Source organism: Thermobia domestica, chromosome 10, assembly GCF_964235325.1.
Source record: "Thermobia domestica chromosome 10, izTheDome1.hap1.1, whole genome shotgun sequence".
NCBI classification, from domain to species: Eukaryota; Metazoa; Arthropoda; class Insecta; order Zygentoma; family Lepismatidae; genus Thermobia; species Thermobia domestica.
This window is the reverse complement of record NC_137463.1, coordinates 80,143,466-80,157,445: the sequence shown is the minus strand read 5'-3', so window position 1 is coordinate 80,157,445 and position 13,980 is coordinate 80,143,466. Positions and strand designations below refer to the sequence as shown.

Below are 13,980 nucleotides of genomic sequence, written 5' to 3'. Positions count from 1 at the left end.
ACGGTGGGCTGTCGAAATGGGAAGCAACCGAACAGAAACAAATGAGGAGACAAGAAAAATAATTATTAAAGTGCATAAGAAGGGTAAGTCTTTGAGAAAGATAGCAAAACTCAGGGGCAGATCCAGAGGGGGGCGATCGGGGCCATCGCTCCCTCCCCCCACAAGAGGAAACTTTCTTATTTTATATATAAAAAAACCCATCCATAACAAGTTTGGAGCTCTTAAAAGTAGCAGTATTACTGCTGACCGCCCCTTCCCCAGAAGTCCGTCCTGGATCCGCCCCTGTATAGAGTAGCCACAATCGAGTATTTTCCGCTGTATGTTTGGAGTCGTTGTCTTGCTGAACAATAAATTGTTTTCAAGAACCATCTTCTGCGCACTAGTATGGAGATATTCCTTTAATATGTTAATATACACTTTGCGGATCATCACTCCATCGATAAGGTGGAGACGACCCACTCCTGAGGCACTCATACAACCCCAGACGAGCACGGACCCTCCTCCGTGTCTTACTTTAGGGACGAGATTTTGTGGATTCATCTCTGTATTCACCTTGCGCCATACCATACGCCTCCCATTGGACTCGATAAAATTAAATTTACTTTCGTCCGAAAATATGACCCTATTCCAGAAAGAAGCCTGATCCCTTATCTTTATACTCTATTTCAAACTTTAGTCTCTTTATACGATTTGTCTTGTTCACCCAGAACATTTTCCTGGCTATCCAACCATGATACCCTGCAAATATTTCGCACTGTACTAGCTGATACTTTAACACCGCGTGTTTCCAGATCCGTTGCCAATTGCACAGCACTACTTTTTGGAACCTTTTTTCTTTCCCTAATAATGTAACGTTTACCTTGTTCACTCAACACTCTTGGTCTTCCAGTTCTTTTTATTATTATTATTTTTTTATGGTTTCGCACAGTGATAGAAACATTATACATCGCAATTATTGTTTGTACTGTTGAACGAGGCCTGTCTGCAAGGTTTGCCAGGGGCGGATCCAGGACGGACTTCTAAGGGGGGGGCGGTCGGCGGTAATACTGCTACTTTTAAGAGCTCCAAACTTGTTATGGATGGGTTTATTTATATATAAAGGCGATCGCCCCCCTTTGGATCCGCCCCTGACTCTATAATACCTTGAAACAGCTTCGCACACCTCCCCAATCCCCAGACATGAACCCCATAGAACATCTATGATTTGTTCTGGAGACAAGAATCAGAAGGCACAGCTTGTCTACTAAAGAAGGCCTAAGAAAAGCTATTCAAGAAGAATGGGACATAATCAGTCCCGAAACTACAGAACTACGAACTACTACAGGTGAAATCAATGCCACGAAGACTACAGACAATCATTAACGCACAGGGTATTCCCACAAAATATTAAATAACGTAATATACTTTATAAGCATTAATTCAAGCAGAAGTGTACGGTGACTTTTTGCGTTTACAAAAAAGGAATTCTCTCTTTTCTTCTGAACAAAACAGTGATTGTGTTTGTTTGGCCTTTCTCTTGTATATAGAAATAAAATGTATGAATGTGTAGTCTTAATTCTGGTTATATATATATTTTCCACCTCCCGTTCTCATGCTAGCTGTTTTCAATATAAAGTATGCACGGTGTACGAACACTTTCTGCGCTCACTGTAGGTATGTTGACAATAAGCGAATGTTATTAGAATATTTGTTGAGATTTATTTTCCTTCACTGCCTTTCGCCTGTTTAAAAAGTAGTTTGCAGTGCTTTGGAGCAGCTGCAGGTGGGAACGCGATAATGTTTGAGACATACCGGCGACTTTTTTGTGTGTGAAAATAAGACCTTTCTCATAAAGTAGTAAATAACTGCAGTAGCAATTGTCTACGTAAATGATAAAGACATATCCAACTACAAGAAATTAATACAGTATATATAGCCTATTCATTATTGTGTTTCCTTTTAACAGCTACTAGCTAAGGATGGGCAATTCCAGAATTTTTACTTTCCGGAATCCGGAAAGTAAAATCAGAAAAATTCCGGATCTCAGAAAAATTCCGATTTTTTCTAAATTCCGGATTTTTTCCGAATGTCGGAATTTTTCCGAAATCCGGAATTTTTCCGAAATCCGGAATTTTTCCGAATTCCGGATTTTTTCTGAATTCCGGAATTTTTCCTAAATCCGGAATTTTCTGAATTCCGGAATTTTTCCGAAATCCGGAATTTTTCCGAATTCCGGAAAGTAAATTTTCCGATTCCGGAAAACAAAATTTCCGGAATTCGGATTCCGGAAAATTTTGGCCATCCCTAAACTAGACCTAACCGAAAAACGTACATCCTTTTCCACAAATTACATGTCTTTATTATATAACTATGCCGCATAGTAGGGAGATCGGATAGGCAATAGTTTGCTGCGGTTTCTTCCCATTTCTTGTCAACTAGTAGAGACGAGTTGTGCATGATGTGCAGAAACTTTGCGGTGTTCAAGATGTTACTTTTAATTTTTGCAAAATTATTTGTGGAAGTCTTTTGAAATTTTCAGTTCCTATTTTCATATTTTAGTGCCTAAACATCTGGACTCTAGTTATGAAATATATTAGGGTTTATAACATATGTAGGTAGGCAAACCTATTTGGATAAAAGGTTTTGCTCCCAAACATCTCGCGCCCGAACGGCTGCGCCCAAATGTCATGGACCCGTCATGTGTGGGTCCATGACATAAGGTTTTCCCAAATACAAGTTGACAGACAAAGGAAAGTATCATCGTATCAAATTTCGTTCACATCTCATTGCCCGTTTGGGAAACGATTGAGAGATTCAGTTATTCTATTACAATCTAGCGTAAGTTTACAAAATTTAAGCTATGAACGTATTTTGTATTGTTGTATGATGTTAGTTTAACTCCGATAGCAAAAGCTCATTATTTACGTAATTCATTATCGTGTTACTATGTTTGAAGTATAAAACTTGAGTATAGCGTTTTTAACCTTCTCTCCCTCGAATTTTAATGCCCTCAACATTTGGTATATATAGATACATGATACACTTGTTCCTCGTGCCCAGCCCCCGCTAAGGGAACTTTGTGGTGGACAAACACCGTGTGCGTGGGTTTCCTCGGGGTTCTCGGGTTTCCTCTCACTTTCTTCATTCCCCATTTCATTCATTACTCATCATCACCGTCTCCTTTAGCCTACCCGGCATAACCGTGGAACGTCGTGACCTCCTACATAAATTGTGTCTTTAGCTCCATTAATGCTATCAATTGAAGTTTTAGTTTACATGTAGATTCTATATGATGATATTATTCTACCAAGTGTAACTACTAAGGGAACACTGTACTCTAGCGGTTAGAGCGTTGAACTCACGTCCGCATGGTTCCAGGTTCGATTCCTAGCCGGTACTTCTAATTTTCTGCATCCACCCAGCGTCATGAGACAAACTGGGGAGTCAAGTAAATAGAAGACGTGACGGCCAAAAGCTTCTAATTATGCCTGTTAGAGACAGGGCGACACAGTGCACTGACCACGTGTTCTTCGTTAGGCTGGACTAGTTCAACATGTCGTTAACAGATGGCGCTGGAGTCAGCCCCACGAAAAGAGCTGTACACAGGGGCGTCATTTCAGACTTTGCTTGGGGGGGGGGGCAAGAGCACCACCGACATAAGACTTTCATGTTTTGTACTAGTATATTATTATACAATTAATTAAAGTATCTGTGCTCCTCAAAGTCTTGGGGGGGGCAATTGCCCCCTCCTGCCCCCCGTAAATGACGCCCCTGGCTGTACACCAAGTGGTTTGGTTTCAAGTCTTCTTTTCAGAACACTTATTGCTAACACACTTAAATTTTCTGTAAAACGTTTTATCGTTAAACATTACTTTAGTAACTCTACAAAACAGTTCGTTCGAACTGAAAATCATTGCAATCACTGATTTGCCATTTTTCTTTTCTATCGAGTGATCTATCATACGAGTATCCTTGATTCAAGAACTTTTGATATTTGTTTTCTTCAGAATGCAGTAATTAAGTGTTTTTTCGTGTTATAATGGGAAAAGAAATTTGAAACCTACTGTTTTTTTTTTTTATTTAAGTTGAAATGCTTTTAAAAACTTAAATTTCCCAACTAAAAAAAGAACTTATTTTTTGAACTCTTACATCACGAGTTCAGAATATAGATAGCATAAAAAAATCTATTATTGTTTTCGGATTAGAATTTCAGATCCAGTATCGGTCATTTCTATTATTGAGCTCTATCATTGTTCTAATTTTTGTTCGGGTACACGTGTAACATGTACAGTATCTACACACACATGGTCACCCGATTGGTGTGGCGGCATCCATATTGGGTGATACTTGTATTTGCCATCAATCTGTAAATTTCTTTACACAGCAGTTTTTCAACGTCCTTTTCATGTACTTATTACGTAATGCCGTTTAACACTTGTTTGTTTATGATTTAGCTGCCGTATAGCAAAGTTCGCTAACTCGGAATTGTGTGACGATAATGCATTGTGTATGTTCTTACATGCATACTTCAGTATCAGCTGTGTCGATTTTGACCCTGGAGACCACTCTTATCGCCTCGGAGAACGCTTAACATGTGAAACTAGTATGATGTGGTTCTAAGGGGGACTGGAGATTTCCGTGAAATCACATTTACTTGCTAATATTTTTTTTTTTTTTTTTTTGTATGAATCATTAATAGTCGTGGAAATGTGCCATGACATTTTATTTATTTATTTCAACTGTTTTGGCAGTTTGCCTGTGTTCGTTTACTTCAATTTTTTCGCTTACGTGGTTAGGTTAGTTCTAGTATACAAGGACTTATAAGAAAAGTATAATGGTCTTGTGTTTATGATGCTTTCAAAAATGTATTCATTTTTATTTTTATTATTGCGATACTTTTATTACACTACTTTTCTGCTTGTTGGTTTGTTAGAATCAAATCCTGCTACTTAAATTTCGCGTACTTCCATACGAGCTTAGAGATCTGAAATTCCATAGAGACAGGGGTAAAAGTGAATCTTGAGAAGGTAGGGGGACGCATGACGTCATGCCGTCCCCCGTGCCTATCTTTGCCCATTGTAATTAGTAAGTGGAGGGACACCATAGATATTTTTGCAAGTGGGCGACTACGTCCCTTGCGTTCCCCCTCACTTTTACCCCTGCCTACAGATATAAGCTTGATGACAATACTATTTTCGATTTAGCTTGTCATTTTGCTGTAAAATGAATTAAGTATTACTCAGTAGACGACAGAGTGGTTTATTACTGGTTCGAGATCTTTCTATAGGGGATAAGAAATTGTACCAAGTTTTGTATTGATAGACAGAAAAGGAAATGAAATGAATATGAGGAAATATCGTGCATTCGTATACAAGCTTTTCCCTCGTATCTATTCCGTCTATGAATACAAAACTTGGTACACGTATTTCTTATCCTCTATAGTATTTTTCGAGATACATTTGGATTGTGTGCTTTTACCCGAGTCCACTCCAGAGAGGTCCAAAGTTGATGGGAAGGATTTCTGGAGGGAATTTTCCCGACATTCTCCCAATTTTCCCTGTTCAAGTACATTATGGCCGCCAATATATAGCACCCCTGGGAAGCTTGTTTCATGCTAAAGAGAATGAACTATAAATCATGACTTTCCAATGAACAATGTTGATACAATAGCTATTTGACTGCGAGTGTATGATGTTCTTTATACTATTACTCCGGTGTCCATGGCATCTAATTTTTTTGTGTATGAACATATTTTTGTTATGTTTATTGAATGGACTAAAGTTCATTCAACGAACTTTCTGATCCTGATGTAAACATTGCAGAATTGTATTACTCCGCCAGTCATCTGATGATTGGCTATCGGTCAGCGCTTCTTTCGAGAATCACGTGCTTGTACCCTGTCGATGTTTTACCTATTCCCCGCATGTGATCATATTGTTAACTGTGATTCGCGCTAAAGTTGGTTCAAAACCACTTTCAATGCATGCGTATTCTCTTTTATTGCATTAATTCAATTTAGTTCTTAGATAAGGTGTTGTTTCTGTTGTCTAATTCTAAGGAATTCTGGCAATGAGCCTTATAAGCAAGGACTATTTTCTTCTGCCGCAAAGGCTCTCTAGCCAATAAAATCGAACAATCACCACGTGTATTTGTTTACATGAGGTACTGAACGTTCCTTGAATAGACTTTAGGTTTGATTCGGATGTCCGGATGACAGGTTCATGTCCGTTTCCTTGTTACTCTCTTATTCCTTCATTTACTCTTAATCTTACTCTTATTTCTTCATTTTACCCCCACCAATATTACCGGGTAATTCAAAATTATGTATCCGATTTTTTTTTTTTTTTTCACAACGCCCAAGTGGTAAGCTAACATAGATCATAAGAATCCTGGTGTTACTGGCCACATGCAACAAATTAAGAAGCACCGAAGTCTTCATCAGCCTTTCCATTTCGATTGCGTCTTCTTCCTCTCTGTCTTTTATGTTCCACTATGTTGAGGTAATTAATTCGTATACAAACGCGAATATTGATTCCCAGTTTAAACAACAGGTTCGGTAACTCGAACCATTCAATGTTTTTTTTTTTTTTTTTCATATTCCTCAATACATACAGGGTGTATCATAAGTCCGGGACCATAGGCCAACTTTGTTACTCATAAAGATATGAAAAAATGAAAAAAGAGGAAAATTGTTCGAAACAGGTGGTTTTCAATCTAAATTGTGGATTTTATTCCAATCTCACCAGTCGTTTGAGCTCTACACTGGTAAGGCGCCCTGTGTTAAATGAAAAAATGTAACTTGCCATTTCAGTAGATTGTTCCCTTTTGATTCTTCAAGATACCATCAATACAATATTGTCGAGTATCGGATTTAAGGTGTCCTAGTTCTCTCATACAACAATGTGCACGCTGACCGTGTCATTATTTTCGAGCAGCCTGCTGAACTGGAAACCACTTTTCCATTTAACATAGGACACTTTACTAATGTGGAGCCCAAACGGCTGGTACGATTGAAAAAAAAGAAAATGAAAACTACTTATTTTCAACAACTTTCCTCCCTTACAAGTTTTTCGTATCTTTACTCATAAAGAAGTTGGCCTACGGTACCGACCTTTCGGTCATATAGTATTTTTAATGTGACTAGTTTCTTTTCCTCTGCATTATCTTCAGGGTTTTATGTACACTGCCTGGTTGTTTCTCCGTTTGAGTGTATTCGTTTTCACTTTTTCTCCATACTTTGGACCTCTTTTAATCGTTTCTACAACTCTTTCTTAATGCTTATATTTATGTTCCGTACTATTATTAATTATTCGTTCAAAGACCCATAAAATAAGTTTTTCCTCATCTTTACCCGACATATACTCACTGAATGAATTATATTATCTAGAGGGTGTTTACTGTGAATTTATTATTATTATTATTATTATTATTATTATTATTATTATTATTATTATTATTATTATTATTATTATTATTAAGCTTTTGCATTTTTCGTCTTGCTTATTAAACTCATCCAGTGCAAGGGCGCCGATCCTGAGAGGCCGGTGGGCCCAGGCCCACCCAAAGCTCATGTGGACCCCCTATTGTATTTATTAATATACAATATTTGGTATAATTTGAATGCAATTTGTTTTAAAATCTTCATATATATATACCTTCATCATCTGAATGCCCCCCTTCCAAATTTACAGACATAACGGCGCCCTTGCCTATGCGTAGGCCTAATGGTAAATGTGGCCCTGGTCGTGGCCCAAGTGACTAGGGTTCTCAACTGTTGTGAGTTCGACAGGATTAACCAGGAATTCTTTGTCTTGTTCCGGAGGAATATTTTTGTATGCCGGGACAGTTAAAATTATCCCAGAATTCAATATTCCGTCTCTTAAATGAAGATACGGTACATTACTTACAGAAATAAATAAATAACATGCAAGTTTGTAACTATCGCAATCATAAGTCTCATGAAAATTAGCGATTAAAAATCTCAGCTGAGGTCAGCAGCCTGGACGAGTAAGAAAAGTAGTGTTCTTGTCTTTTCCGTTTATCTTCACGGAGTTTCTTTTCTTCTTCGCACTGAAAATCCTTCAGAAGCAGCATTCAGAAATAAAATAAAATAAAAGCTTGATTTTTTTAAGGACAAAATTTTATTAATTTCTTCTATCCCAGTAAGTACGACTTTTTTTTTTTTTTTTTTTGAGGGGGTTGGTGAAAAGTACTTTCGTGTATGTTTGATGACGGTAATTTGATACTTCTGCAAATTTTATTTTTTCATAACGGTATGTGTCTTATGCTGCACGTTTAGTGTTATCCTGTAAAAATGGAAATCAGAGACCTAGGAATTGCAAAATGTCAGTAACAATACAACTAATTACGTAAGGTTTAGAAATCTAGCTTTATAAATTAAATTGTAATATAAAAGTTATTATTTTACAAATTGTCTGGTACAGGTATGTTGTTCGATTCTTAAGTCGCGCCCAAATAAATTAATATGCACAAGTCTATCGTCAGGTTTTCGTCCTGGAGTGGGTCAACCCATAGTTCGGAACCCTACAATTGACCCAAGTGAAATCACTGGTAGCCATAACCAACTCCAGTATAGTGGCATACCATGATTTTATTACAATTTATTGATTTTTTATACGTGTTTTCCTATCTATTTTTAAGAATTTGTCTGTTTTCTGGTATTATATTTAGCTTTGTGCTAAGAGTACTGAGTACCAAGTTTCGTACATTCTCATCTTGGCACTTAAATGTTTGTCTTTTTAATGTCTTTATTCTGTTCTTAATCTGCAAGACGCGATTGAATTAGTACCAATTCAACATTCTGTCTAACTACATTCAATAAAAATATTAAGAATGTAAAAATTAATCTTGATAAGCTAATACAATGAACATTGTGAGAACTGGATAAAGTAATGTTTCAGTGAATGGCCTGAATATGTTTCTTCATGGTCAAGTGTAAACTACTACTGTTCTCTGGGAAGGTTATATATGATCATTTTATTGTTTATACATTCATGAATAAAACAGTAGACGCCGGATTCAACATTAAAATATTGTGAACATTCGCATATAAATGGCTCATCATGCAATGACTTTACGGGGTAAATACGCATATTTTTATGCTTCAAAATATACCGACTTTAGTACTATATGCTTAACCTAGGTTTGTTATTGGCGTTAAGATGGCCCGCAATATTTACTAACCAAATTGTAGGAAAGAAGAAGAAGCATTCCTAATGGAATTGCACTTTGAATTGATGTCTGAACGTATTCTACAGGATGATCCAAAAAGTACTTTACCCAGTGCGTCAAATTGACTTTGTCCTTGTAGCGGGAAAATGCCTTAATTATCACAGTGATTCCCAACCTTTTTTGGCTGGCGACTCACTTTACTGACATGATATCGCGACTTGTTCGATTTTTTTTTTAATTATTTGTAATATAAATTATGAAATGAAATCTTTGAATTTTACGTCCGACAGTTATGCCGGTTAGGCTAAAGGAGACGGTGATTATGAGAAATGAATGAAATGGTGGAATGAAGAAAGTAAGAGGAAACGGGAGAACCCCGAGAAAGCCCATAAGTACGGTGTTTGCCCACCACAAAGTCCACACGGCGCGAGCTGGGATCGAACCAAGGACCCCAAGCACCGAAAATAAACGCTCTACCACTGAGCCACCGCACCCCCAATATAAATTATGACAGCGTAAGCTTATAACTTTCTACAAAGTAGCGACTCTTTATAATACCGACTACTGAGGATTGTTGCTGCTGCAGAAGGCGTCAACTGGTACAGCTTGTCTCAAAACTGATTTTGATCTAAGTATTAAACACTTAACAATTTTTAAATTCTAAAATTTTGGTACGACACACTTTATGAGACTACGCAACACAGCGGTAGAAGAATCAGTGAACTATCGTATTATCACTTATCTACAAAGTAGAAAATAGCTAGTCTATGCAACCATAAACACTACAGGGATCAGAAGAGCTTAGGAGAGCGCGGATTCGAAATGAGTAGCAGTTATGGACAGCACTTGTCTAGATGCAGTCACTGATGGTACTGTACGTAGTAGCTAATAACTATATAATGAGAGAGTGATGAAATAGTATGAAATCTAATTTATTACCTACTTGTAAGTAGGCTATAAAGTTAACAATCCACAAAGTCGACATGACCTTTATGATTATGTTAATTTATATGGTATGCCAGATGCTTAATTATTTGGGGAAGAGAAAAGACCAGGTAAAGTTACTGTTGCAGTGGGATGTATGTGTTACTGGGATTTGGAGCTTACTTCTGCTTTATATTGTAACTCTTGCAAAATGATTTTTTTTATTAATTATGATTATTAATTTAATCATTATATATTAACTGTTTAATTATTACAATGAGGTAAAAAATAATATATTAATAAAATCTACATATAAATGTTTACCAAGATTAATTAAAGGAGTTACAATAATTACTTCCGGTCGCTATTTCCCGGATTTGGGAACCGTGTTCAGTTCTTGGAATTGATGTCAAAATGTAGTAATCTGCTCTTACAGACTATAGTACTTAATGTAGGCTATTTATATTAAATACTATAGTGCTATGGTTTATATACTGCAGTTAATAAGAATATGTACGTTTATGAATTATGTGCACGCGCACATCCAAATGTGTGGGTATTCGCGACTGTGCTTGTTAGCCGGTCTTTTTTCCTCCGTCTTTGAATGACTCGAGTGCCTCCTTGGAATCAGTTGTTTGTCACCATTTGGAATCGGTCTTTTGACTCCGTTAAAAAAATTGTACTGGCTTCGTTTACAATAATCATTATATATTTTAATTCAGGATGTTGACTTGAATTGATTGATAACCTACTTAATCTGTCTTGCGTTGTAATTATTACCTTACTTGTTGTTTTTTTTAGATTTAAGTTTTTATTATATTAATTAGTTCGAATTCAATTTATTCCATTTATTTCGTGCTCTCACTACAGAAACCCACCACTGGGCATCATTTTCTGTTAAATCAACTCAGTCAAAATGGTTATTGCACCCACATTCTCCATATCCAGTTTTATACCCTGTTTTCGTATTCTCGACTTATTATTTTCATTTATTTATAGGCTACCCAATACCCAATTAATATTATCTCAATCAGTTATAAACTAAACTAAGCTTATAGTCATTCCACCCCATATGGAGATATTCTAAGTCTCTTTCTGTTTATTTTCAGGTTCTGTACATAGGAAAAATTAAAGTTTCGCATAAAAAGGTGCCGGAGACTTTTATCGACGATGCTCTAGAAAAGTTTCGCGTTCATGAACTTGAAAAAGGAAAGAAAGGCCCAAACGGTATTGCACAGAGTCCAGCACATCCTGGAATATCCACACCAGTGAGCCCTGTTGTCTTAGATGGGAAAATCAAATGTGACACTGAAAAGGATACTCGTAGAAATTCTCAGGTAAGCCACATACAAATCGGTATGTAAAATTAAAACGTCTTAGTTCATCAGAAATGTTTGTGCACTTGGTATCAGTGAAAAACTCGTACTTCATATTTAGTTCAGAAATATATTAACATGAAAAGCTCAAAAAATAAAAAACCTACAAATAAATGATATAGTAGTTGGTGAAATGATAAAGTAGGTAGAAATTTCCATGTGAGCGATATAGTGTAGATTAAATATAAATCGCAAGTATGCATCAGGTAACCGAAAATCACTTTTCCGATCTACATCGAGTTAGTATTTAAGTACAGGATGTAGTTTTTCCTAGAGATATTAATATATGACAATTACAATCCCTGCGTTATATAGTTAACATGGAGTCAATTTGGAGAACTGTGAACCAAATTGAAATATTGCACGTAGAACAAGCCATTTTGACGGATCCCTTTTTTTGTTAATTGGATCAACGTACTCCACTACTGACTTTCAACGAATGTTTAGGTAAGTTATTTCTATTTGATATGCAACCCTAATTCTTTCTACATGTACATTATTGGTCTCATTCAATATCAGTCTTCGCAGAATTTGCAGACTGCGGTGCAGCACAAAATATATATTAAGGTCTTGTGTGGTGCCTGAGAAGTACTTACGGAGGATTGATGATTTCAAACCACAAACTTTGCATCACTGGTTCATATCGCAAAATCAAATGTGATATCAAATGTCGCAAACTAAAACGCAAATTTTGCGTTGCATTGGCTAAAACCGTTATGGAATGAGACCCTAGGAAGATTTTTCCTTTCCTTAATTTGTTGCGATAAAATAGTAATTTTTACTGATGTAACTTGCCTAAGGAGCTACCACTGTATTCATTTAATTGTATCTCTAAGTAAATTTAATATTGTTCTTTTCTATATGTAGTGACATACTCCAATCCATTACTAGAGTTTTTCAGGGTTTTAAAAATTAAATACACAGTTTGAAATCTAAAAGAGGCCTATGTTTAGCAGAAGGGGTTCTCTTTTCTCTAAAAAATGTTACAATTTTGGTAATTTCTGTTCACATTCGGTTAGTTTAGGGTAGGGTTGGTTAGTTTAAGTTAGGTTAGTTTAGTTTATGTTATATTACTCTAGGAATCCCTCATAATTTTCCACAAAATGATAGAATTTAGCTTATTTTTACTAATATTACGTTAGTTTAGGTTAGGTTAGCTTACGTTAGTTTGTTAGGTTAGGTTAGATTTGGTTGCGTTATGTTAAGTCTAAGTACTTCCATCACTCATTTCTCCTGTAAATTTTATGCTTTTTACGTGCTTCTGGACCCCTTGTACTAAACATACCCCCTAAAAGATTAGATTACTATTCTTAATGTAGGTATTTTATAGAGTAACTTTTGAGAGGTAATATTTTTTAACCTAGAGTACATACTATAGGTCTACTTGTAAATTCTATGGAGATGGTATGAAGTATTCCATTTAATTCTAGACTAAAGGGATATCTGAGAAGCCTTTTGTGATATAATTTATTCTGTATACTTGAAAATATGAATTAGATAAGCTTGTCCTGATGCATTTTATATATATATGTTAAAGAATGAGTGCATTTGCGGATCTATTATTATTATTATTATTCTTTTGTTGTATAACAGAGTTGTGTCAAAATGTGTTTTAAAATATTTATGATTTTCTAAGGAAATCCAACTGACGCAAGAGCATGAGTTGAGGATTAATTATATATTAACACATGGAATTTTAGTCTGAGTTTTTCCACATAGATAATTATCCACTTGAACATGGCACTAGAAGCAAAATAAATAAATAAATAAATACAATGAAAACGTATTTGTATCCCGTTTGTCTGATAAACAGGTCTTCTTCGGGATCAGGAGTTGATCAGTTACTCAACAGGCCATATTTCGATGCTGTGTTGACCTCCATGATCTCTCGATGTGCCGTTCTTAATTTGTTAGATCGATGTAATCTAAGGAATTAAGGATTTTCTTCGATAATTATATGGAAAACAATCTTTCAATAATTGTTTTTGGTCATTTCGCGTGGATATCGAAAACAATAATTACGTAATTTTTCTGTTTATATTATTTAAGGCTCGTTTAACACTTCGCAATCTAGATTTTTCAATCTATTGATTTATGCAGAGAAGCATTCTCCTTTCTTTCTTTGAATGAATAGAAAGATTAACAGTTTAATTGAATCGTTTCTTCACATCTTTTCAATATGCCATACTTATGTGAAAATTAAATGTTTTGATATACAGTGCGTTCAAAATATCTCTCCGTACTAGATGTAGATCTTGCTATTGAGAGAAAATCTTCAAAATAATGACTTTTGTCTTAGTATATGTGTATATTATGTTATGGTAGGCTAATGTCTACGGTTGGATTTAGGGGAGGTGCACCGGAGCACGTGCACCCCCCCCCCTTCGTTGTGTATAAACACTATCTAAAATGAGAAGCTATCAGTGAAAATAGCAATACTTATCCGAAAATTTCATGTCATGTTTCTGTTTCGGGCTTAAAAGAAAGCGGAGTTTTGCAAAAGCAATAG

General features: G+C 36.0%; 1 protein-coding gene across 1 annotated transcript in view; it reads left to right on the top strand.

Annotated features, from left to right (window-relative positions):
* plx (PTB_TBC1D1_like and TBC domain-containing protein plx) overlaps window positions 1-13,980 on the top strand; it is a gene marked incomplete in the record, with an annotated part of 324,926 nt that overhangs the window by 218,559 nt on the left and 92,387 nt on the right. The window contains 1 exon segment of the mRNA XM_081728163.1: window positions 11,205-11,432. Coding sequence (XP_081584289.1) covers window positions 11,205-11,432 — 228 coding nt within the window.